Source organism: Phragmites australis, chromosome 4 (assembly GCF_958298935.1).
Source record: "Phragmites australis chromosome 4, lpPhrAust1.1, whole genome shotgun sequence".
Classification (NCBI taxonomy): Eukaryota; Viridiplantae; Streptophyta; class Magnoliopsida; order Poales; family Poaceae; genus Phragmites; species Phragmites australis.
Genome location: NC_084924.1, coordinates 7,194,937 through 7,218,862, shown reverse-complemented (window position 1 = coordinate 7,218,862; position 23,926 = coordinate 7,194,937). Strand labels below are relative to the sequence as shown.

Here is a 23,926-nt window from a genome sequence, read left to right as displayed (position 1 = left end):
CGGAGATGTCTCGATACGTGGAGTTGCTGGACATGGGTGTGGCATCACGGCGAGGTTCCACTCCCATTGCTGCAGACGGCGCACATGTACTACAAGCCGCCCTAGACCCAGACGACCTCCTCGACGGGTGGCACGGCGGGTAAGGCGAGCAACGACAGGGAGAGGGCTAGATGCTTCAGTTTTGATGCAACGTCGGTCCTACGGCCCTTCGCGGTGGTAGGAGGGTTTGGCACCAGCGGCTGGCTAGGGGTTCACGACTTCGACACCGCGCATGTCCTCGTATGTGAGGTTGTCTGAGGAGGGTAATAGCATCTCCAAAAGATAATATCACCTATGTCATTGTCAAAATAGCGTGAGCAGCATAAAAATATCACCTCAATAGAAATGTTATCGGACATGGTATTTTTTTTATGCCCTCCAAATCGTCCTCCCCGCATGCTAAATATAGCATGCGCTCCTGGGCCGCCATCGAGCAACCGTCGCTTCCCTCTTGCTCCCTGATCGCGCCACCATCCCCAACTGCCTTCTCCCCTCTCACGCCACCATCCGGATTCTGGTGTGTATCCTCCTCGCGTAGCAGCACTGCGGCGAGCAAGCCATGGAGGCGGGGTGTGGGCATGGTGCTACAGTCGCGAGAGGTTGGATTCGGGTCGGGCTAGCGCTCAAGTGCACTATGGGATAGCAAGAGCCGCTCGCAGATTGGGAGCATGAGGGTTGCTGACCCAACAGGAGCAGCAACCGCCGCTGTGCAGGCTCTCGGGTGCCCAATCGAGTTCCCCATCGTCTGATCATGCTAGCTCCTGACCCAATCGAGTTCTACATCACCAGATTGAGCTCTTCCTCACACAAATCGAGTTCCTTTACTCAGATTGAGCTCGCACCTGCCCAAATTGAATCCCTCGACGCCAGAGCTCGTCCCCGCATAAATCGAGTTCATCATCGCCAGATTGAGTTTCTGTCTGCCCAAATCGAGTTCCTAGTCCTCGGATTAAGCTCGCCCCCAACCTGGGACCATGACGGAGTTCTAGTTCAAAATTTCTAAGCAAGTTCTTGAAATTGGGCACAAGAATGCATAGATGTCCAAAGAAGTTGTTAAAATCAGAGCAGATTTGATCAATCTAATTTGACTTTTCATCTGCAGCGGAGCAGGAGGAAGAGGAAACTCAGCCCAAGCCCTCTGTTGTTGTTACGGATGCCGCCACTAACCATCTGGCGCTGCGCAAGCTGGTGTGCTACAAGACGAGCCGCCGATCGAACATGTGTGAGGCCACCAGCGACGTTTGTGTGTAGGGGTGCACCCAGACCATCCACATCATCTCTCTGGAGCACGAGTGGAAGGTGAAGCCATACTGCTGAAAGCACGACACGTTCGCGTTATCCCACATCAAGGAGTGGGCGCTCCGGCCACTCTCCGTCGACACGTCGCATTGCACGATCAACAGCTTGGCCACCACGTTCGTGCTTTCCACTGGCGGGTTCACGGGCAACCGATATTGATAACGACGATGAGGTCCGGTGCTACTGGTGGTCGGGCCGACGTTCCACATGGAACACGACCACAGGAAGGAGAGGGCGAGAGAGAAAGAGAGAATGACATATGGGTCCATAAATGTCTTGTTAGTTATAGAATACTATTAAAAAATAGAAGAGATAATATACCAGGTCAAATATGGGTGTGTTGTTAGAGTGATAAAATAATATAGAGGGAGAATCCTTATAGATGATAATCCATATGGGGATATGGATCATGTATTATAGATTTTCTGTTGAAGTTGCTCCATGCTTCTACTGGTAGGAGGGTTTTCCTACGAGAAGTTTTGGCAAAATTTGTTCGTGATACATGTATACTCTATTCTTGATTTGTGCATGTCGGTGTCCGGAACTTGGAATTGATCAAGACAGAAAAAAAAAAACATTCATTCTACGGCTATCGATGGGCATGCTATTCTTTTGGTTGATATTCGAGTTTACGGGACGAGATTAAACCGGAGAGTTAATAATGATGCTATGCTCATGCTGGTGCAGCATCGTGGACCAACCATGGACAGATTGGAACGAACTAAGATTGGAACTTGTAAGCTCTTTGGCCGGAAGCACGGGACATGTTCAACGACATTGGTGAAACTAGATGATGAGAAAATTCGATGGATCGCGCAAGTTGGCTGCGTGTTTTGGGTGGACTAAGCTCTCAATTTTTTTAGAAACACCAGTACAACTAAATAAGCTCTCAACTTAAGATGTTATAGCTTTGTAACTCGGAACTAAAACTTTAAACTTGAATGCTTTTAATTTTAACTTGAATGTGATTTTGAATAACTCTGAATTTAAATTTCTTACTTTCACCTCAAAGATTCAATATTTAACCTTGAGATTTAACATTTTTCAATAAAAAATCACCAAATTACAATTCACAAGGTGAAAGTACACATAAAAAGTCATGATAAAAAACAAACTAAAGAAGAGTCCACAGAACATGCTCCGACTCCTAAGTAAGTTGTTGCCAATAGCAATGAAAAGCAGCTAGAGCATCGGACACTCTGACCTCTTTGATCACTCAGGGCGTTAATGTGGCAGCGAAGCACATCTACAAGCCATGGGACAAGGAGGAAGACGCGGATGGTGATTGAATCAAGGGGAGAGGAGAGGGAGGCAAAACGTGGAAAGGAACCGTAGACCACTATTTTGCAAGCGTTATGAGGGATACAACGAAGAAGAAAACGTGGAAAGGAAAAGAGGGGCCTTACACCTAAGAAATATTGACCATGAAAACTAGATGCAGAGCGCGTAAAACAGCATTTATACTACACAATTTATGAGTTTATGACCATGCATATTGTTGTCCCGGGTCAAACTAGTGTCAGTGAATCCGATGTAGGACAGAACATATTGTGTTCACGGTTTGAAATTACATACAAGTTTGATTATATTTATAGAGTAAACTACACTGTGGATGCATGAACTTGTAAGGTGGGTGCGAATTAGTCATAGAACTGGACAGATGTTTAAACACGTCACAAAACTTGCTTTAGTGCTTGATAACAGTGCAAAAACAGTCCAGCGGGCTAATCCGACAGGTGACTGCCATGTGAATCCAATCCATTTTGTAGAATATATGAAAGCTCATTCTCACTATATCGTGGATTGTGAGATTTTATAGTATAATTTAATTTTCTGATTATGAGAATCAGTTTTTATATTATAACTATTTTTTTGCTTTTGAGGCTAAAATTCGTAATCAAAATAAAAAACAAACAGGGCATAAATTCCGAAACACCCTGCCATCTCTCCTGTTGCAATCGCTCTTCTGCTGTCCTGTGCCTGTGCGGCCACACGAGGAACAAAAATAGGCAGCGGCCGCGCTTGGAGAAGTTTGTCTGCTGGAGGCGAGGCGAGTGCTCTCGTATGCTCCTGTGCATACGCTGCTCCCAGGAAGCCGCAGAGGAAGAAAGCGAGTGGTGGCCACGCATGGAGAACTCGTCGGCGGGAGACAATGCGTACAAGTCGAAGGGGGCGAGGGAAGGCTGCAGTGGAGAAGCTTGGCGATTCTCCTCGCCCGATCAAGTCTGGCTGTGCCGGTTGTGATGAATTTGACACCCAATTTCTTTACTGGTTCTGTAGTTTTTTGCCAAGGCTTATCCCCCACATATTTCCCCCAAAAAGACACGCTAATGCTTTCTTCCCTAGGAGCTTGAATGGCAAATGTCGGATGATTCACAGGGTCAGCATCCTCTCTTGTTCATGTGTTATATCATCCTAAACATATTTTTTTTCATTTCATTTCTTTTCCGACTTCTCTCTTCATTCTTATTTTCTTTATTTTCTCTCATCTCTAATAATTTCTTTTTAAAGGGATTTATGAAGGAAAAGAAAAGAGAATTCCGTCCTGAAATGAATGATCTTAGAAATCCTTTCGTGATGAGAACTGTGAAGAAAAACTGTTAAAACACTGAAGAGAAAAAATCTCTTTCTGAAGGAATTCTGAACCCTGACAAAAATCGATTAGGATGATCTTAACAAAAATAAGAGTACATGGCGAAGACTCAAAACTCATGCCGTCGGATCCTCTTTTTAATGTAGCGCTGAAGGATAGGACCGCAACCAACAAATTTTGTGTCACCGATTATGGTGCGAAGTAGGGTTATCAGTTCCCCTTAAGACTCGATCAAGTTGTTGGAGCTAGCCGAGGTCGGAAAAAGTTACGCAGGGGTTTCCGGATTAAAAACATAAAATCTTGTGCGGGAGGTTCACGCAGGACGCCACCGTGGCAGCCACGTGCGCTGGATTAGCCCGTTGGATTGAAGAGGCGGATGACCAAGTCGCAGTTCTTTTATTTTGTGAAGTACAATCCTTATTACAGCATCAACGAAAAATGAAAAACAAATAGATATGTTCGATGCACGCATTAGCATAGTGTAGCCTCTGCCCACTTGTTTCTTTAGGTTTACATCCGTCCTATTGGTGAATATTTTATCCCCTCTCTCTTGTCCTTCCAATTAAATATTACAGTACAAAGTCATCTGCCCGGTTTAGTCATTTCAATATATATGATGCCCATTATCATTAAGGGAAAACTGCAAAAAAACCCCCAAAAGTCACTTGAATTTTGACTTTCCCCCCCAAAAGTTGTTTTGTTGCAAAAAGCCCCCCAAAAGTTTGACTTTGTTGCAAAAAAACCCCTAAAAATTCAAAAAAAAAAATCATTAAAAAAATTCTAAAAAAACTAGAGACAATTCTAAGACCTTCTGTGAAATTTGTTTTCAAAAATAATATCCTTTGCATCATATTTCATGGAGAGGAAGTTTGGAAAAAAAAGAAAAATATGCAGCTCATTTATTAACTCATGTTATTTTAAATTTGTCATGTCTACCATTATTTTTCCTACACAAATAATTATTTAAGTAAACTAATAAAAGTGGTTTCACTAATTTTGGGGGTGTTATGGATTAGTTATGAATTAATCTATCTGCAACCCATCTACTGAATCCTGCACGTTACAATAACTATTTCAAGATTTCATGTATTTTTACAAGATAGAGGATCATGTAAGAAGACTAAAAAATTTTGTTTCATGATTTTTGGATTAGTAAATAATTAACTATGCATTTAACTCGAATTAATAAATGAGTTGCACGTTTTTCTTTTTTTTCAAACTTACTCTCTATGAAATATGATGCAAAGGATATTATTTTTGAAAACAAATTTCACAAAAGGTCTTATAATTGTCTCTAGTTTTTTTTAGAATTTTTTGTGATTTGTTTTAAATTTTTTTGAATTTTTAGGGGTGTTTTTGCAACAAAATCAAACTTTTGGGGGGTTTTTTGCAACAAAACAACTTTTGGGGGGGAAAGTCAAAATCCAAGTGACTTTTGGGGGGTTTTTTGCATTTATCCCTATCATTAAACTCAAGCTGGAGAAGAAATGTGCTGCTTGTGTTGTTTCGGTTGGGAAAAGAAATATGTTGCTCGTTGTTTCCGTGGGAAAAGCACGTAAACATGGGCAACGACGAAGTAGTACCGATGCAGTAACTCTCACTTAATTCTTATCATAAGCCAAACAAGCGACTGGAACTAAATGTCCAGCTCCCGTATTTGTTTCAGAGTACAAATCGAATGTACACACGTACTTAAACACGCACACTACACTCATTTCCATATCTATCAGCATTGATGTAGATTAGAGGTATAATCTCATATAGCGCAAGCGCACGTTTTGATCGTGCTTTGATCACTTAGGTTCTGTTTATTTCAGTTAGGAATTTTAAAAAGCAACCCGTAGATTGTGAATCGTAAACAACTGAAAGTCTAAAAGCTGATAGCTGTTTGATAACATAAACTATAGAGGATTGGATTGTTACTTTTTTATGTTCAAAGTTTATAATACCCTCGGTCTATTCTATATTTTTATTTTGTGGACACATATTTCTATGGGACATGACAAACAATTGATAAGATAGTGAAAAGACTATGCTTCAAAACATACTTTAGTCTTACACAACAAAAATATACTATAAGCACAATTATTCAAAGCTCACATCATCTACAAATTTTAAAAGTTAATAATGTGAGACTAAATATAAGCTAAAACCAAGACCGCATAGTGCAAATGGCGGTAACACACGAGAGGTAAGGGAACAGTCAGAGGGAGAGTGATGGGGTGGGGGTGGGGGTCGAGTCTCGGGTGGGATCGATGGGTAGTTGTTGGGATGGGTAATTTTAGATCAATTTTGATAGGTAGTTTAGTAAAATAGAGTTTTATAATCTGTTAAAAGCTAAAGAAGACTGGCTTTTTGGACCGTAATGATACGTGATGTGGATTGTTATAATCTATGGCAAGAAGTTAATTATTTGTTTGAGCTAGAGATTGCAAGCTAAAATAAACATGTTATCGTTATAATTCAGTTTGTAATAATTCAGTCTCTAGATTGTAGCAATTTAGACTCTATCAGCTTCTGTAAATAATACAATCTAATTTTTACGATTCAGTTTTTTACCATCCAAAATCTATAAACTATTTTTTATAATCTACAGTTAAAATAAATACATCCTTAATACACCCACATATACATATACTATGCATTCATGCCTAGTATAAAAATTCGGATGAAGTGATTAGGCCGACTCCGGTAAGAGCGGCAAAACTTCCCGTATCACTGTGCCGACTACTTTTTTGTCCTTTGCCGATCAGAGCCGGCCGCCATACGCTCCAGCAGCACCGGTATCTACCTCTATAGGGATACGGGCAGGAGTCGAACGTTGGCAAAGTTGTGGACGAAAAAAAAAGGCTGTATCATTGCAACTAGGATGACTGTGGATCCGAAAAAAGAAAAAAAAATAAAAAGTAGAAAATATAATACCTGTTGAAGATAAAAAAATAAAGAGTATTATAATAATATTATAAGTAACGAATGTTTAAAATACCTATAAGATAACCTTAGATAGTGTTTCGTTGTAGAGCAAAGTGGGATGTGATGATTCTATTCATATATTTAGGGATGAGATGAGATGATTTGGAATCAAATACTTGTTTGGTAGGTGGGATAGAACAAATCCATTTTAGTACTCGGGCCCACTGTCAACGTCACAATCAAAGTGGGATGACTACATTCAGTTTTTTCTTTAATGATTTCGTCCTAAACCTTTGAAAAATATTACCTGATTCAAAACCATCCTATCTAACTGAATTCCAACCAAACAACTCAAAATCAAAATAAATCCACTCCATCTCACCTCATTTCACAAACCAAACACTACCTTACTTAGGCTAAAGTGATGAAACGTTTTCTCTTCAAGTGATCTTACTCTTCACCGGCGGATCGCCGTGACGGCGTAGCCCTCTCCCACACGAAAGCCCTAATGGCCTCCCGCCTCCTCCACCTCCGCTGCCTCCTAACTCCCCGCCCCACCCTCCCCGCCGCCGCCGCTTTCTCTACCACCGTCACCCCGACCCCGCGCGTCTCCGCGCTCGTCGACGATATCTGCGGCCTCACTCTCCTCGAGGCCTCCTCCCTCGCCGACGCCCTGCGCGGCCGCCTTGGCGTCGACCAGCTCCCCCCACTAGCTATCCTTATAGGCGGCGCCGCCACGCTCGCCGGCGGCGTAGCGGCCCCCGGGGCGACCGGCGAGGAGGCGAAGGCGAAGGAGGAGAAGATGGCGTTCGACGTGAAGCTGGAGGGGTTCGACGCCGCGGCGAAGCTCAAGATCATCAAGGAGCTGAGGGCATTTACGAACCTGGGCCTGAAGGAGGCGAAGGAGCTCGTGGAGAAGGCGCTTGCCGTGCTGAAGGCGGGAGTACCCAAGGAGGAGGCGGAGAGCATCGCCGAGAAGATGCGGGCGGTCGGCGCCAAGATCGTTCTCGAGTGAGAGGACGAGAGCTCTGTATGACCCTGCTTCTTGATTTGTTTTATGTTTCTTGTATAAAGAAAATGAGAGAATTTTGCATCAGGAAGCGATAATTAGTGAATTTGACCGTGGAGATCTTTTCATTGTTAGTGGAAACGCCAAATGGTTGATGGGGCAATATGGTCTTAGACTTAGTAATGGAGCTCCGAGTTCTGTATCTTGATTGTTTGTTTTATTGTACTAGAAAGATAGTTTATTACTTGAAAGTTGAAACAGAGCAATTTTCGTTGATGAATATCACGGTTCTATCGTACTGTTGGCATACCAATGATGCTGTTTCCTAAACAGAGAGGATTCCAATAATGTGGATTTTGCTTATCCGTGTTCAGTTGTTGCAATTGTAGCAGAACGCAGGATGGTGTGATGTTGTTTGCACTGGGGCAAAAATAGATACTTTAGTTGTGGCCTAGTGACTTAGTGAGACTACTTTTATATGCACCTCAGTTTTAAGATATTTATGTAATGTTTCAGCTGAGGGAGTCAAGTGTGCATATGAATTTAAAGTTTGTATCTTGTTAAAATGAAACCTTGATAAGGTTTCGATAATGGCATTGAGGATCAAGTTAGTTCTGAGTAAATATTTTAGGTGTATAAAAAATGGTTATGCTTAATTGTTGATTATGATTGTTGGAACTCTGTTTGGTATGCTTCAAATAGTTCGATTTCTATAAATAGTTTTTGGCTGCCTTGCTGTAATTGCCTTGTGAGTCTGATCAGTGGTTTCAGCATTACCAAAATTACGCCCATTAGTTGATAAAGTCTTTAAATTCTTCTGTATCGAATGCCATGAAGTTTCTGAAATAAATAGTTAGTCAGATTTAGAACAGATGTTAGAGTGAGAATGCCACAGGAGAAAGAAAAGCTCCATTGGATTGCATGACCAAGCAGCACAGGGTAAAATGGAGGTAGATATATTGCATAGCTTGAGTATCCTCGGAATCAGGGGAGAAATTTTGAAGAAAGACAGTTTTTTGTCAATCATGTTTAAAAGGAGGCAACTGCTGCAACATTGCATGGAAAGTCAAGCTACAATGAACTATGAATCAAATGGAGTGAGGCATCTCTCATATAGGTCTTCTAACTGAATTTCGATTGCGCCGATTATCACTCTGACTTCTACTGTTTTGATCCTATGTAAATTTATGCTCTTCAACCTACTTTATTGTTGCACCGTACTACCATGTAGGTTGCAGGATAGGACAAACTAGAACGATCTCATGTATCTACTCCTTTGCATGGGGTACAGGCAATATTTTCTACATGGGATACATTTTCTGATGTATGAAAATAACTAGGATTGTAACTCTCAGAGTAAGCTTTGCCATTTGAACAATGTGAGTAGAGTTTGGAGAAGACAAGGCAAACAAAAAAATTACTTTGCTGTACGGGTCTGCCAGATCTCCTACTTGCCATAAAGATTTAAAATTCTGTTGAAGAAATTGATATTGTTAAATAAAAACAATTATGTGCTGATGTGAGTTGTATCATGTTATGAGGTGACACTTATGGTTCAAAAAAAAAACAATCATGAGAAATCTCTAAGCTAATTTTGAAGAAAATTATGTGGACTGTAGTTGTGTTTGTATTTTGTGTGTGTTCTGGTTATGACATGTTATTGCTTAGCAACGTGTTGAGTTGCGAAATTGCGGGCTGTGGTAGAAACCCATGATTTAGATTACTTTACGAGGTTGTGATATGCGTTCAACTGTATGGATTTGGAAGTTAACTTTATAGGAGAATCAGCTCTGCAGTTTTGTAGTTTTTGTTTTCATCGTCTGGTTCCTATTAATTTAGCTGTGCAACGCTGGGTCTTATCTTGGGGTGACATCATACGTTACATACAGCTACTGCGTCTATTATATGTTTATTACTTTAACTCGTTTATCTTTGCCAAAATATCACCCAAACAACAGAAATACTTCTCTTCAGTACAGTACTAGTGATATACACTGGGAGACCTTTATTTAACAGCAATTTGTTTCTTCTCTTCAAGAGCAGTTCACCACTTCCCCGTTGCTCAGGTAGATGGTGCAGACGTGCAGTCTTTCTCATAGGCGAGGCAGCAGTTGCACACGGGTTTGAGCTGCTCACAGCCCATCGACGGGCGGGTCATGTACTTCGCATCCAGGCAGAACATGGAGCAGAACAGAATTCTCCCTCCTTTGCCTCTGCATGGTCTTTAGCTTCTGTTCATCTAGTCTTTGCGAGAGTAAAGTTGTTACATAAGAAGATTGATCGAAATTCTGCTTTTGTTTTTCGTCACAAAACTGAAGTTCTAATAAAATAGCTACACCGCACAAGGTGGATTCTGCACAGTGCTGCAACACAAGTATAGCATACTTGAACTTAGAAAAACAAGCTGTAATTCACGACGGCAATCTTCGACGTATCTCTTAGTACATTTTTCTCTGCAAGCGTCCATTGCCCATCCAACACTAGAGAACAAACAGCCTTCCCAGATACCTGGGAGGCCAATCTGGTGGAACAGCCACCTGTTAGCTCTACGTTACCCATCTTGTACGCCTGAAGTTTTAGGTGTTATACATCTGGTAGAGCGTTGAGTCATGGAGACGAGTTCAGGAAACCGCACTACGCAGGATCCACGTTCACGCATCTGTTCTTTCTTTTTTTTTTAAACAAACCGTAAGAAGAGCTGCTAATTATATTAATAAGAAGAAAAGCCTGACATACTGACATACTCAGTTAATCAAGGAAAAAACAAGTAAAAACCACCAAACCTGACATACTGACACATTTCTAGAGCATCGCTTTCATACGGTGAGAGTCATTTGTTCAAATCCGTACACCAACCTCGCCGAACACAACGAGACCTGGTCGATCGGTCGACTCACAGGTCAGAAGAACACCACTCAAATGTCAAAGAAACACGTTAAGAATCTCCCAGAGGATGAATATACTACAATGGGTTCTTTGTATTGAGCCTTGTTGGCGTTCATATAGAGTATATGATTTGGATCACAAGGCAATCCTAGAAATTACGACACTAATTTAGTCATGGCTCAAAGACAATATGCCTCCGCTCCAGTATCTAACATTACATAAATCATCATGTTGTTATCAGTTATATGAGCCTATTTGTAGGATTATGGTGAAAAGAAGCGGTGTGCAAAGGAAGTAACGATGAGAGGAGCGAGGGCGTGGCTTGGGGGAGCAGCAGTGGCTTCAACTCATGTTCTAATTCTCACCCTGCATTTTCTTTTGTGTGGGTTTTGTTGATGCAGCTAAGACAAAGATTAAGATAGGAATAAATGGTAAGTTTTCAAAGATTAAGGTCATATTTCTAGTGTAATTTGGTGAAACTGCACTGATTTCCTAGTGTTCTATTTATGTGTGCTGGTCTTGATCAGGTTATGGAAGTATTGGAAGGACCATGGCCAGGGTCGCTTTGGAGAGCCAAGATGCAGAGCTTGTAGCAATTAACGACTCCTCCACCACTATGGATCAGATGGTATGCCCTTCCATCAAGTTCTTTGCACGTGCGTGCTTTGTGATGTGAAGAGATCACATATTGCATAGTTTGTGTGATTCTGTATATTGTGCTTAAAGTTATTTCCCATATTTCGGGTGCAGACTTGTATGTTTAGGGACTCAAACATGCATGACCAATGGTTGAGAAGTAATTTCAAGACGAAGAACTCCAATACACTTATGTTTGGTGAAAAGGAGGTTACTATCTTCAGAATCACGTTCAATGATGAGAGAAAGAAATAAGCAGACATTTACTTTGGTAATTATCAAGAAGAAACCTCCGCATACCAGATCATCATGCCAACACAATATGTGGCTTGATTGCACTTTACGTGACCAAATTCAGAGTTGGCACAGCTATGCATGTTTCTATTTGTTCGAACAAATCGGCAGAAAAGCTACTTATTGTATTAATAAAAAGAAAATTTTGACGGGCAAACTTGCTCGATTAATTAAAGGAAAATCAAGCGAAAACCACAAACACGACTAAACTATGCCTAGAGCACTGCAGAAACGATCCAAACACATAACCAATTACCTAGCTAAACTAGACCGGTGATGATCCACAACGCTGCAACACAGCTATGTATGTTTCATCCACAAGATTCATCTACAAGCAAAAGTTGGATTCCTCCGCGATCAATGTGTTTTGTAGTGCACCTAGTTTAGGGTTTCAAAACATTTATACACAAGTTGCTAGATGGGAGAGACTGCAAGTGCAGACATAGTTTATTTTTAGTTAGGCGAGGCAAATCTTGTTATAAGAGGAGAGCTAATTTAGCTCTCCTTCAAAAGTAATGCAATTCTTGTCCACCTTACCTAAATTCAAACCAAATAAATAAATTAAATATGCTTAATTGTCCTCTAGCCTGATTAAATAAGGATGGAGAAAAAAGCCAAACATACCATTAGTTTTCAGAACCTCTTGAGTCTCGTATGAAAAAACAAGCTTTACGCTACTTGAGTATGAAGGCGCCATTTATGGGCAAACTCTTCAAGAAGGCGGAAAGACGGAATACGTATCCTTCTCACGTCCCTCAGGTCGACACGTACCCCGGCGGTGTATATGTGCTCCGCCATCACACGTGCGCTCAAACCGAGCCCGTCCCCCTGTCCGCGCATCTCCACCGTCCGATCCCCAGCCGATGGCGGCGGAGCCGGCCGCGGACGGCCACGATCCCCCTCCTCCCCCGGCGGACTACGCCGCCGTCGCCGGCGCTGGCGACGCCTCAGCGGCGGAGGCGGCGGACGCTCTGGTGAGCGCGGCGTCGGAGCAGCTGACGCTGGTGTACCAGGGCGACGTCTACGTCTTCGACCCCGTCACGCCCCAAAAGGTCGCGCCTCTTGCACCCTTCCAAATTTCATCGCTTCGATACGATGTGTTGACTTGTTGCGGTGGTCGTGGGGCGGAATTGGCGAGAATTGCACCTCGGAAATATGCGTCTTATTGGTAATTATGGTTCGAGTTCTCCGGAAAGGCGAGTAGGCGACGTCCTTGGGATAGATTGGTGTGGCTGTGCTGTTGAATTCCACCGATCAAACTCTGTTTTCTGTGCTCCTGGTTGAATTTTGAGAGGTAGTGATTATCAATTATGGTTAGATTGGTTTCTGATTCTGATTTGCTGTAAATACCTGATATCCGTTTGTTCCCTTGCCGAATTTTGCTCAAGAATGCGTGCTCTGTGAATGTGCTATTGGTCCATCTTTTAAGGGAGGGGCTAATACTATCCCCAATAGGTTTTGCCATTTTTTCGATCAGTTTGGCTATGGTTCTAGTTTTCTAGTGGAATCGAGCTCGCATGCTTGATTGCTGAATCGTAATTGTTTTTGTTTGATCTCTTTAATAAAAAGTGGCGCATTTCTTGGATATATTCGACTGTTTTTGTCCGTGTTGAATGTGGACGTGTTTTTAGTGGTTCTTGTAGTGAAGTAGCGTCTATTACTTGGTGAGGTGGCGTGCTTGCTGAATACTGGAGTATATGTTTTCTTCTTCTGCTAGGATTATAACATATTTGCATTTGTGTTACCTTTGCTGAATGAAATTGCAGTATAAGCATATATTATTTGTTCCTTCAGTCTTTTAGTGTTATGAACCAAAGTATGAAACTCCGCAAGCATGTTTCATCTGTAGTCGTTGATTAAAATAGAGTGATTATATGAATTACATTTTTCATTGCAAAGCTGAGGATTCTATTTGATCTCGTTATTTAGGGGAGATTCTTTGGAAAGCTGGAGCCAACTGAATTAAGCAAGGGCTGTAAGTGAGCAATTGAAATGATTAACTGTGGATTGGTCAAAATCATAGTCATACTTTCAAAATGATACGAGGGCTCAGATCATGAAATAATATAATGATTTAGTCCGATACTTACATGGTGGTTTTGCCTGTCTTCCATTACAGAAAAGGTGTTTTGTTTTGGTCTAGCTCAATTCCTCAAATATAGTATCAGTAAGGAGAACGCCTTGTGGATGCAATCATGAACCCTAGTTAAGACAACTGTAGTGAAAAGCTTCACATAGAACAAGAAGGGTATGTAAGCATGATGCAACCATATTAAAGGTTCAGAGAGTGACCATGTGCCTAAATTATTATTGATTTATTTGAGTGTTTGTGGTGACTGAGATTGTTCATGGTCATTTATAATTATTTACATGGCCACTCTGCTAAATCAAGTTTCATGGTATGGCACTCCATGTCTCGCTGACACGTGTGTCCTGGGGCCACATGTCAGCAAGCGTACCAGTGAGGTATCGGAGTGGCATATCCAGAAATTCAACCTAAAGAGGTGGTATATCCTTTTTTATGCAGGTTCAGGCTGTTCTGTTAGTACTTGGAGGGTATGAGGTTCCGCCCGGTTTAGTAAACATGGCTGTACCCACCGCACATGATGAAAAGGTATTCACAGTTTCACACACTGCAAAAATCTCTGCAATAAGGATGGATAATTATTTCCAGTTTCTCTTAAAGCTTTGGCTCATATGTGCAGAGTACAACTGTGGCTGCTAGAAGGGTTGCTTCCTTAATGAGGTTCCGCGAGAAGAGAAAGGAAAGATGTTTTGATAAAAGAATAAGATACAGTGTGCGCAAGGAAGTTGCCCAAAAGTATGGACACAATTCATGCCACTTTTATGTGCTGCCATGATATATAATTATTCCGTGAACATAAGCTGATCATCATAACCTACCAGGGTCCATGCATGATGAACTTTTAAAACGTATTCTTGGTTAAAAAAACTATTTGATAGTAGCCCTGTGTTCCTAAGTTATATCTTTTTTTTGGGGGGGGGGGGGGGCAGAAAGTCTGATGTCAGGATTTGAGATATAAATTGTAGCAATGCTTGCATTAGTGAGTCTCCTTGTGTCCAGGTTAGAAGAATTATCATCTTGTTGATTTGACTATGCGTGACACTACTATACCACATAAATGAGGATGTACTGCACCTTCTACATTCCTAGTCCGAGAATGTTCTTTGGTCTACACTAGCATTTTACTTAGTTTCTTTTCTCACGTCAGTCTATTTGAATAGGAATATACATGGTCATTTATGTGGTAGAGTAGTGTCTGGCCTATCCAATCTCAGGTCGCTTGTTGATCTTGAATAGTTCTCCAAGTACTAATGTTGGAGAAAAAATCAATAGAAGTGAACAATAGTCTGAATATACACCATGGAATGTACCCATTGGAGTATTGGTGCACTGAAGGCATGTTACTCAAGATAATGTGCTCTGATACATTACAATACTACTTTTTTTACTGAGAATCGCTAAACATGCATGGTTACCATAAGCAAAGTGAATGCTTAAATCACTTTATTTCAGTTGGTTATCGAAATGAATGAGGACTTGCTTTTTATGCTTTTTAGTTTAGGATATAGGAAGAAGTATCATTTAAAGGCTTAGATGGGTTGCATCAAGAAAGAAAGTAATTGTGATTTTTAGAGTTTCATGATTTGCCATTACCTTGTCAGGCAGTCATATTCCATTTGTGAAACTTACTTTTCCAAGGTGTTTTTTTCCACGCCTTCGAAGCTGGTTCAATCCAGCTGCCTTTTTTTCGTTCTCATTGTGCTAGAGAAGGTATTCCTATTTTTTTGTTACCTTTTTACATGGTGGTGGCTGCAACTGCCACGGAATGCAAACCCTGGCAAGTGGCAAACCTACCCACCATTCAGCACTGGGAACATATCCCAGATTTATTTACCATTCACACTGCATAACCATATTTGGCATTCAGAAGATCACTGTTGAGTGTTGTTTTTGTTGTAAATTATTTTGTTTCATACATTGCACAAACTTGTTAACATTGCCAGGATGAAACGGCGTAAAGGCCAATTTGCTGGGAGGGCAGATTTTGGTGATGGCGCCTGTTCTTCTGCTGCTTGTGGCTCTCCAGCTAACGGCGAGGATGATCATTTTCATGAAACCCAGTGAGTTAGTTGTCATGTGTGTCAACTATCAACTGTGTGACTGTGTATATGTGCAAATCGTATTACATCAGCTTCATATGCAGAAGACTGCTGCCTTTTATGTATGGACTAATGTTGGCCTGCTTTGCTAGTTGCCAAAATTGTGGCATCAGCTCAAGGATTACTCCAGCAATGCGTCGGGGCCCAGCTGGTCCAAGGTCCCTCTGTAATGCTTGTGGTCTAATGTGGGCAAATAAGGTACGTCTTTCTCTTTGCCAATCATAGTACCTACTTTTTTCTCCTCATGTCAAAGCAAAAGCAGCATTCTCCTGAATCTGACGAACTTCCTAAGAAGATATTATGATTTGATTAACTTGTGTTTGTGGGCCCTACAAGCAACATTGCTACTAGTTAACCTTTGAATTTTTCAGGGTACTCTAAGAAGTCCTTTGAATGTCCCCAAAATGGCTCTACAACACCCTGCCAATCCGAGTAAAATGGTGTGTTATGTTTGTAATAGAAACTCTTTTGTTTGAACAATTTTTTTAAAGCAGTTTATCTGAACACATCACTTCTGATTTACTTGTGTTTATTCTTGAGCAGGGAGATACAGATGAAAAAAACTCAATTGTTCCTCCTGCCGAGCATAATCGAGCCGCTGTCAAAACTGACTCTGAGATGTAAGCTTTCTCTCTTTATTGTATCTGAAATCACTGTCTAGAATCTGTGTGATCTATCATAGGTTTGGGTGGTTGTGCAAATGTAAACTTCAACTTTCACTTGGAATAGGTTTAGACATTTTTCATCTGGTTTATCAGTTCATATGGTAGCTGCCTAGAGAGCTATGCTGACTTAAGAGGTCTCTCCAAAACTGCTGCCATATATTATGAAAGACACTTATCACTTAACCTTCTAATTTCTGGGTCAGGATGACAGAACAGGAGCAGAAGCTGGACATACGCCCACCGACCGAAGAAGATATCAAGGCAGTTTCATGACAAGTGCCCAAATATGTGTATATAAATTGAAACATAGTTTTTGTCAGAAACTCCTGACTTTAGGATGACATGTAAGGCAGAGAAACTAACAAAAGCAGCTCCATTGCCAAAAAAAAATGCATGTATTGGGCTGCCACATCTATCTCCTCCATGTACCCTATTCATATTGTATGATTTGATTGCAGGCAGTAATACAATCCTTTTTAACCGGTTGGGTCTGTTTCTGTTGTCAGCTATGAATTTCTCCGTGGAAACTGGGCTGCCGACAGGGCACCAACTTTTTCTGAATACTCTTACCATTATTGTGCAATGTTTTATTTATTGTTGCAAACCACTTAATCGTTTTAGTTGCTCTCCTAACGAGCGTCTTTATGCTACACAAGTTCTTAGAGAGTTGAGTATGTCATCAACTTTATTGCATTTTTAATCCCTGTAGTTGTATGTGTGCGTGTGTATGACTATGTACTGGTAGGAGATCCTATCTACATATTTGCTATTAAGGAGAGGGGGAGTGTTCCGGCAGAGTAACTCATCCCAAAATTTCCCAATTCAACATGGTATACAGAGCCTAGTTCGAATCCTACCACCGCCACCGTCATCCCAAGCTACTGCCGCCGTCGACCACCCGACCCGCCGGGCCATGCTCTACCATCGTTCGCAGTCGTTGCGCCGTGTGCACACTCCGCTCGAGCGAGTAGAGCGAGCGAGGAGGCGTTGCTCGCTCCTGGCGGGGAGCCAGCGGGTCCATCGCGTGAGGCGGCAAGGGGGAGTTGCTGAGGAGCTTCGCGTGAGGGGCCTGGAGGGCAGTGGCTACTGCTGCAAGGGAGAGAGGAAAGTTGCTAGCTGCTGTTGCGATTTGCAAGAGGGACAAAGAAGGAGAGCTGTTGCTGTTGCTTCCATACTGCTGGTGCGTGTGAACAGATGAGGAGGAGGGGGAAAGTGCTGCTAAAACTGGTGCCTGGACTGTAATGGTTGTGGTGATGTTTGAGGCTTACAAAATTTGTGATGTACTGAAGCTTGGCATGATCGTGCCTGTCACGCTCAGCAATTAGCTTGTGGCATCGCTCCAGTAGGTGATAATGACTCCAGAAGAGATAGAGGCAAAGAGGAAGGAGGAAGGGGTTGAAATCAGAAGAGATGATTCAGTGGTCACACAGAGTGTGATGAGAAGTGAGATGAGATGTATGATTCAGGAGTTCATGGGAATGGGCATGATCGGTTCCAAGACAATGTAGGGACCATCTGAACTAAAACTGGAGCTTATGCCAAATGAAGTTAAGCTAGAGAGCAGTAAGAACTATCTGAGTTGGGCAAGAAGAGTGGAAGTTGCAGTACTTATGGGAGGAATTGGATCATTATGCTACACTCAAGATGGAGACTCCAAATGATGCGCATGTTGTACACAAATGGGTGGAGGATAAGAGAGTCATCCATTTCCTGAAGCATCTAGACCCTATATTTGAGAATAAGAGGGCTGTTTTTTTGTCACCTAGTGAGTCTTCCTACTTTGGAGGATGCCATTTCAGCCATGGTCTAGGAGGAGAGTAGGCTTCGTATGATGGGTGATAATAACCTTGTGAGATCAGGCTACATCACAACGGATGATAGGGAATGCTATAATTGTGGAGATAAATGGCACTTGAGTTACAACTGTCCCAAACCAAGGAACCATTATATTGGTCGAACGGGACTCGTGGAGGTCATGGTGGCAACCGTGGTGACTATGGAGGGGGTCATGGAGGCAACCTATGAGGACTCCACAAGCACCTCTTCACAGGGCCCAATGACAGCAGCTGCCACTCACTTTGGTAACTTGTCAACTACGCCCATGTGGGCGAATGTACTCAGGCACAAACACTTGCACCATATCATTCTCATTTAGATTGGATTATAGACTCAAGTGCATCTAAGCATGTGACAGGTTCACTTAACACTTTCTATTCATACACTCCTTACACTAATCTATAAACCATTCAAACTGCCGATGATACCTCTCAACCTATTAGAGGTATAGGGTCTGTAGGACGCACTTCACACATTACTTTACCCTATGTTCTTCATGTCCCATCATTTCCAGTTAATCTTCTTTCTGTCGGTTCAATCAAAGATCAGTTCAAGTGCACAATCTTATTTGATGAGGATTCTTGTGTCTTTCAGGAGAAGAGGACTGGGAAGAGGATTGGAACTGGAATGTCGAGAATCATCTAAATAGTATTCTAATTAATCATTAAGTCAATTATTTGCATAATCACGACTATAATGATTAACCAGAATACCATTCTGGTAGTCTTGGTATGTGTTTTGTGTCTAAGATCGGAACACACGTCTTTCCAATATATACCATCACAACTAAGCTTAATAAAGAGCAAGTAATTAACATTATATTATAAGTTCTTAAATATTAACAATTTACAAAAATTTGCAGTAAAAGAGAGCTAGGAGGACAATAAAATAGATCAACTCCTATACAACAAAAGAAACTACACGGCATAAGACAAAAGCTATGAACAACAAAAGATAGGTAGAGCTATATGCCCTTAGACTCTACTCTAAAATAACATCACTCGAGTAGTTACCTACTCATACCCACCACTAATATCAGTGGATATGAAGTAACCAACACTAGCTCCTTCTAGCCAGTAGCACCTGAAAGAGCAGCGTGAGTACGAAGGTACTCGCAGGATTTTATCCATAATAGGTATATATAAATAACCCGACTCCAAGGGTTATGCATTTGGATGTTAGCAAGGAAATAACCATATGGTTAAGTAAATTCAAAAGCGAAAGTAAATTTAGGCACCATCATGTAAGCATCTATACTTAATCACATGCATCATTTTAACCCATAAACATCAACAAAACATATATGTAACTGGAACCATAATAACTCATCAGCAAACATCTCCATCCATATCCCAACATACTAATCCACATCATCCCACGGTCATGACTCTACAATTGCTGCAAATAGACAGAAGTATGCTCATGAGCGAGAGCATGGTAATTTGAATTATTTTTACACCCTGCCGGACCCCATTTACCTACAAGACTTGAGGACCATATGGCTTGCGTGACCACATAGGTCCACACAAGGGGTACTCATGTCAACCTTTCCCAAGTAAGCTCCAACCGATTGAGACATGCGTCTCTAGGTGCGGGGGTCATCTAGAACTACTCATAGAGCAAATTAGGTACCCTTTACAAACCTATTATATCGACAACACCCGAGATGTTCAAGCCAAAGGATCACAACTACACGAGGTATTCGGCTTATCTTTCCCATATACGACATGTGGTAAGAACGGAAAGTGCTAAAGCCAACTGCAACAACAGTCGGTGCTTAACCGATGTAAGCGGTCTATGACATCTGTGTTCCTCTCCCAAACTACATCGAGGAACTTCTCCGGTGCAGAAGATACTCCTAACATTGTCCACGTCTCGTCTCATCCTCACATCTTATACAACCCAATGTCATTATCATCGAGAACAATAAGTATACCCTATAGCAATTCGAATTATTTTTATACCCTGCAAGGGGTACTCCTTTACCTACAAGACCTGATGACCATACGGCTTACGTGATAACATAGGTCCACACAAGGGGTACTCATGTTAACCTTTCCCAAGTAAGATCCAACTGATTGGGACATGCACCTTTAGGTGCTGTGGTCATCTAGAACTACTTCCAGAGCAAACTAGACACCCCTTATAAGTCTATTATGACAACAACATCCAAGACGTTCAAGCCAAAGGATCACAGCTGTACGAGATATTCGGCTTATCGTTCCCATATGTGACATGTGGTAAGCACGAAAAGTGCTAAAGCCAACTGCAACAACGGTCGATGCTTAATCGGCAAGCGGTCTATGGCATCCATATTCCTCTCTTGAACTACACTAAGGAACTCCTCCGGTGCAGAAGATACCCCTAACACCGCACATGTCTTTTCTCATCCTCACATCTCATACAACCTAATGTCATTATCATCGAGAACAATAAGTACACCCTATAGCTCACAAACGATGGAATATTCTACCGCTCAACTTCTACCGATGACCTATACATTTCTAAGCATCTCGGATAACCTTTGTAGTTAGACATCAACAATATCATACCCGATTTACAAGAGTGAGGATCATCAACAATATAAGGTAGATGTCATGCATCAACATAGATTCTACCCATACAACCCGACATAAGACTCACTAATCATGCAAATATACATAAAGCATAATTTATCAATTTAAACACCATTGATCCAAAGTAGTAGGTTGAGTATGCTTAGATGCTTGCCTTGCTACTCCGATGCCTGCCTGATATTGCCCGCCCAACACTCACTGAATTCCGAACCACCCTCGGTCGCGCCTGTGCCACACTCCGGTCATTCATTCTCTAAGAAAGAATACATGTAATGTGATGAACATGAATGAGATGCAAGATGTATGCTACAAGATGCATAATAACCAAAGATGCATCATAATAGCAAGCTAAAAGTGCAAGACATGCGAAAGAACATGTTAATGGCAAGATATGATATTTATAGTGGTCATTGTGGTAATGACTGGCTTAATTGACGACCAACGATTAGTACATCCACCGATGAACAGTGTTCCGACCACAATGAACAGTGTTTCGGACACGATGAACAGTAACTTTGCACAGTGAATAATACCTTATGACCACGACTAGTAACTACAATCAGTGGTCATGACCAGTGAGGCGATCAGTGACCACGGTTTATTTTAGCAGTTGGCCTCTAGACAGGTGGAAGAGCTGATCAGATTCAAGTATATGGATACCTCAAACATGTAGTTGAATCCACTAATCACCAAAATTGAAGTCTAAGATCTAAACAACTCTGGAAAGTTGACATAATCTGGAAGTTTCGAGTTGAACTCGGAACCTTCAGGTTCTAGAACTTTCGGGTATGGGTCCAGGTTGGGCCCGAATGTCTGGGTTAGCTTCTGGGTGAGGGCTCTCTATTTGGCTTTGCTTCGTTTATATCAGAACTTCCGGGTGGTCACATTTTTCCAGGTGAGGCTCCGAGCGAGGGGCTCTGTTAAACCTAACTTAAGGTATCCAGAACTTCCGGGTTCTAACTCGGAACCACCGGGTTGGGCAGACTTGAGCTTCGCGATGATTTTCCTCAACCGATTCATCTCGCATGTCAGATCTACCCAAAATAAACATACATATGCACTATACAACAGGTTCTAGACTCACTCATCAAACTAGCAACTCGATTTATGAGCTCAAACTCATCTAAATTCATCTTTTGCTCTAAATCATCAAAAATTCAAGGTATTCTACAACAAAGCTCCAAAAACTTAGATTTCGACAAACTAAAACATGCATTCAAGCTATGGGATCCTAGGGGACTTACCCCAGGTGCTTTGCCGAGGCCAGTGACCATCGGTGGAATGAAACAACGAAAAAACTTAGGGAAGAGGAAAATGCCGGTGCTCCTCATTCTTCAACCAATAACACCGAAAGGCATCAAAATCGACTTGAATTCTTCGGGAATGCGCAAACAACTTGGACAAATGGGAAGCTTAGGAGCTAAGGATCACATTGGTACCACATACGTACCTCGGTTTCGTTTCTAGAGGGAGGAATCCGAGGAGAAAGAGAGAGGGAGCTTGAGAAGGAGGGAGAGCTCCTTGTTGTTGGCTGGTTGGGAGGAGAACACAGGAGAGAGTGAGGGAGAGAGTGAGGGAGTGGTTGGAGCTGTTGCCCCATTGAGAGATGGGGTTGTTGACCCACCCATGTGAGCCCCATTTGCTAGAGAGACAAGATATTTCCAATGCGGATTCTATTCTTTTCTCTCCTGAAATCCTTTCTCTCATCCTATTGACTCAAAATGAAGTGTTCTAGTGCTCCAGAACAAAATGACCCAAAATTAAGCATGACGCCTATGAAGCATAATTATGCTTAAATACGTGATTATGGATTTTGGGACGTGACATGGAGTCAAGCGTAATGGGTTGTGGTACATCGATCAGGAAAAAGCTGCTTTAGTAGTGGAAGAAGGGGAAGAGCATGATATTTTGTTGCACCATCATAGACTTGGACACCAATCTTTTGAGAATTTAAGTAAGATGTATCCTAAGATGTTCAAAAAGGTATACAAGAGAAAAGTAGTGTGTGATGCTTGTGAACTTGGCAAATATATATGGCCTACATAGAGTGCTATTGGTCTTCGAAGTTGCGAACCTTTTATATTAATACATTATGATGTTTGGGGTCCATGCCCGATTACATCTGTAAGTGGAGCAAGGTGGTTTGCCATCTTCATTGATTGTTTTAGTTTTATAACTTGGATATATATGATGAAACATAAGAGTGAGGTGACCAGGTGCTTCCAGGACTTCCACAAGATATTTTTTACCCAGTTTAATGCAAAGGTTCAAATTCTTTGGTCTGATAGTGGGACAGAGTATGTCAACAACAAATTTGAAGCTTATCTCTCTGAGCAGGGCATGCTTCATCAGACGACATGTCTTCCCCCCCCCCCCCCCCCCACACACAAAATAGAGTTGCTGAAAGGAAGAATAATCACCTGTTGGAGGTAGCGTGTTCTCTCTCATGTTTCAAATGAATGTGCCAAAGTACTTATGGAGTGAGGTGGTAATGACAACCGCATATTTTATCAATCGAATGCCATCAAGGATTCTTGAAATGAAGTCTCCAGCTGAGCTCATCTTAGGTAAAACTGAGTTCAAAGTTCCACCAAAGGTCTTCGGATGTGTGTGCTTTGTGCGAGTTCGTCGGCCATCTGTTGGAAAACTAGATCCCCATGAAGTGAAGTGTGTATTTGTGAGATATGCATCTAGTCAGAAGGGTTATAAGTGTTGGGATCCGATTGGGAAGAGGTTGTATGTGAGTGTGGATGCGACTTTTTGTGAATGAGAGCCATATTACAAACCCAAGATGATCTTGCTCAGTTCTAAGAGACATTATTTCCTGTCACTGAGAGTGATAGCCGAGAGAGGAGAAAGTTAAGGAGGTGATAGGGACTATTCCGATCCATCTTGAGCAGGTAGAGGTTGACCAGGTGGAGGAAGAAAGGGAAGAGGAGCAACAACCAGTTGAGTAGGGTGGTACATGGGGGGAAGTAGTTGTTGGGACTATTCC

At 41.9% G+C, this 23,926-nt stretch overlaps 2 protein-coding genes and 1 long non-coding RNA gene across 5 annotated transcripts; all 3 read left to right on the top strand.

Annotated features, from left to right (window-relative positions):
- The first annotated feature begins 7,303 nt into the window (after positions 1-7,303).
- On the top strand, positions 7,304-10,102 carry LOC133914141 (uncharacterized). Of its 3 annotated transcripts, none has more exons than XM_062357284.1 (2): positions 7,304-7,874; positions 9,920-10,102. In XM_062357284.1, exon 1 carries the CDS (start codon positions 7,353-7,355, stop codon positions 7,857-7,859), a length of 507 nt encoding a protein of 168 aa, XP_062213268.1. In that variant the 5' UTR covers positions 7,304-7,352; the 3' UTR covers positions 7,860-7,874; positions 9,920-10,102. The 3 variants fall into 3 exon arrangements, with proteins under 3 accessions (XP_062213268.1, XP_062213270.1, XP_062213269.1); XM_062357286.1 differs by having other exon boundaries at positions 9,897-10,102; XM_062357285.1 differs by having other exon boundaries at positions 9,892-10,102.
- Positions 10,103-10,295: 193 nt separating this feature from the next.
- Positions 10,296-11,801, top strand: LOC133914140 (uncharacterized). The gene is made up of 3 exons (XR_009909176.1): positions 10,296-11,170; positions 11,267-11,367; positions 11,490-11,801. It is a non-coding gene; the product is annotated as an uncharacterized LOC133914140 (long non-coding RNA).
- Positions 11,802-12,460: 659 nt separating this feature from the next.
- On the top strand, positions 12,461-17,010 carry LOC133915511 (GATA transcription factor 19-like). The gene is made up of 8 exons (XM_062358696.1): positions 12,461-12,721; positions 14,197-14,283; positions 14,375-14,490; positions 15,699-15,815; positions 15,947-16,052; positions 16,226-16,294; positions 16,398-16,474; positions 16,723-17,010. Exons 1-8 carry the CDS (start codon positions 12,533-12,535, stop codon positions 16,790-16,792), a joined length of 831 nt encoding a protein of 276 aa, XP_062214680.1. The 5' UTR covers positions 12,461-12,532; the 3' UTR covers positions 16,793-17,010.
- The last annotated feature ends 6,916 nt before the right edge of the window (positions 17,011-23,926 follow it).

Bases quoted from the DNA above. Each gene is read 5' to 3' on its own strand.
- LOC133914141 (XM_062357284.1), top strand. From the start codon at position 7,353: ATGGCCTCCCGCCTCCTCCACCTCCGCTGCCTCCTAACTCCCCGCCCC.
- LOC133915511 (XM_062358696.1), top strand. From the start codon at position 12,533: ATGGCGGCGGAGCCGGCCGCGGACGGCCACGATCCCCCTCCTCCCCCG. The intron at 14,491-15,698 runs GTATGGACACAA...TAACATTGCCAG, and splicing joins CGCAAGGAAGTTGCCCAAAA to GATGAAACGGCGTAAAGGCC. The intron at 16,295-16,397 runs GTGTGTTATGTT...ATTCTTGAGCAG, and splicing joins CTGCCAATCCGAGTAAAATG to GGAGATACAGATGAAAAAAA.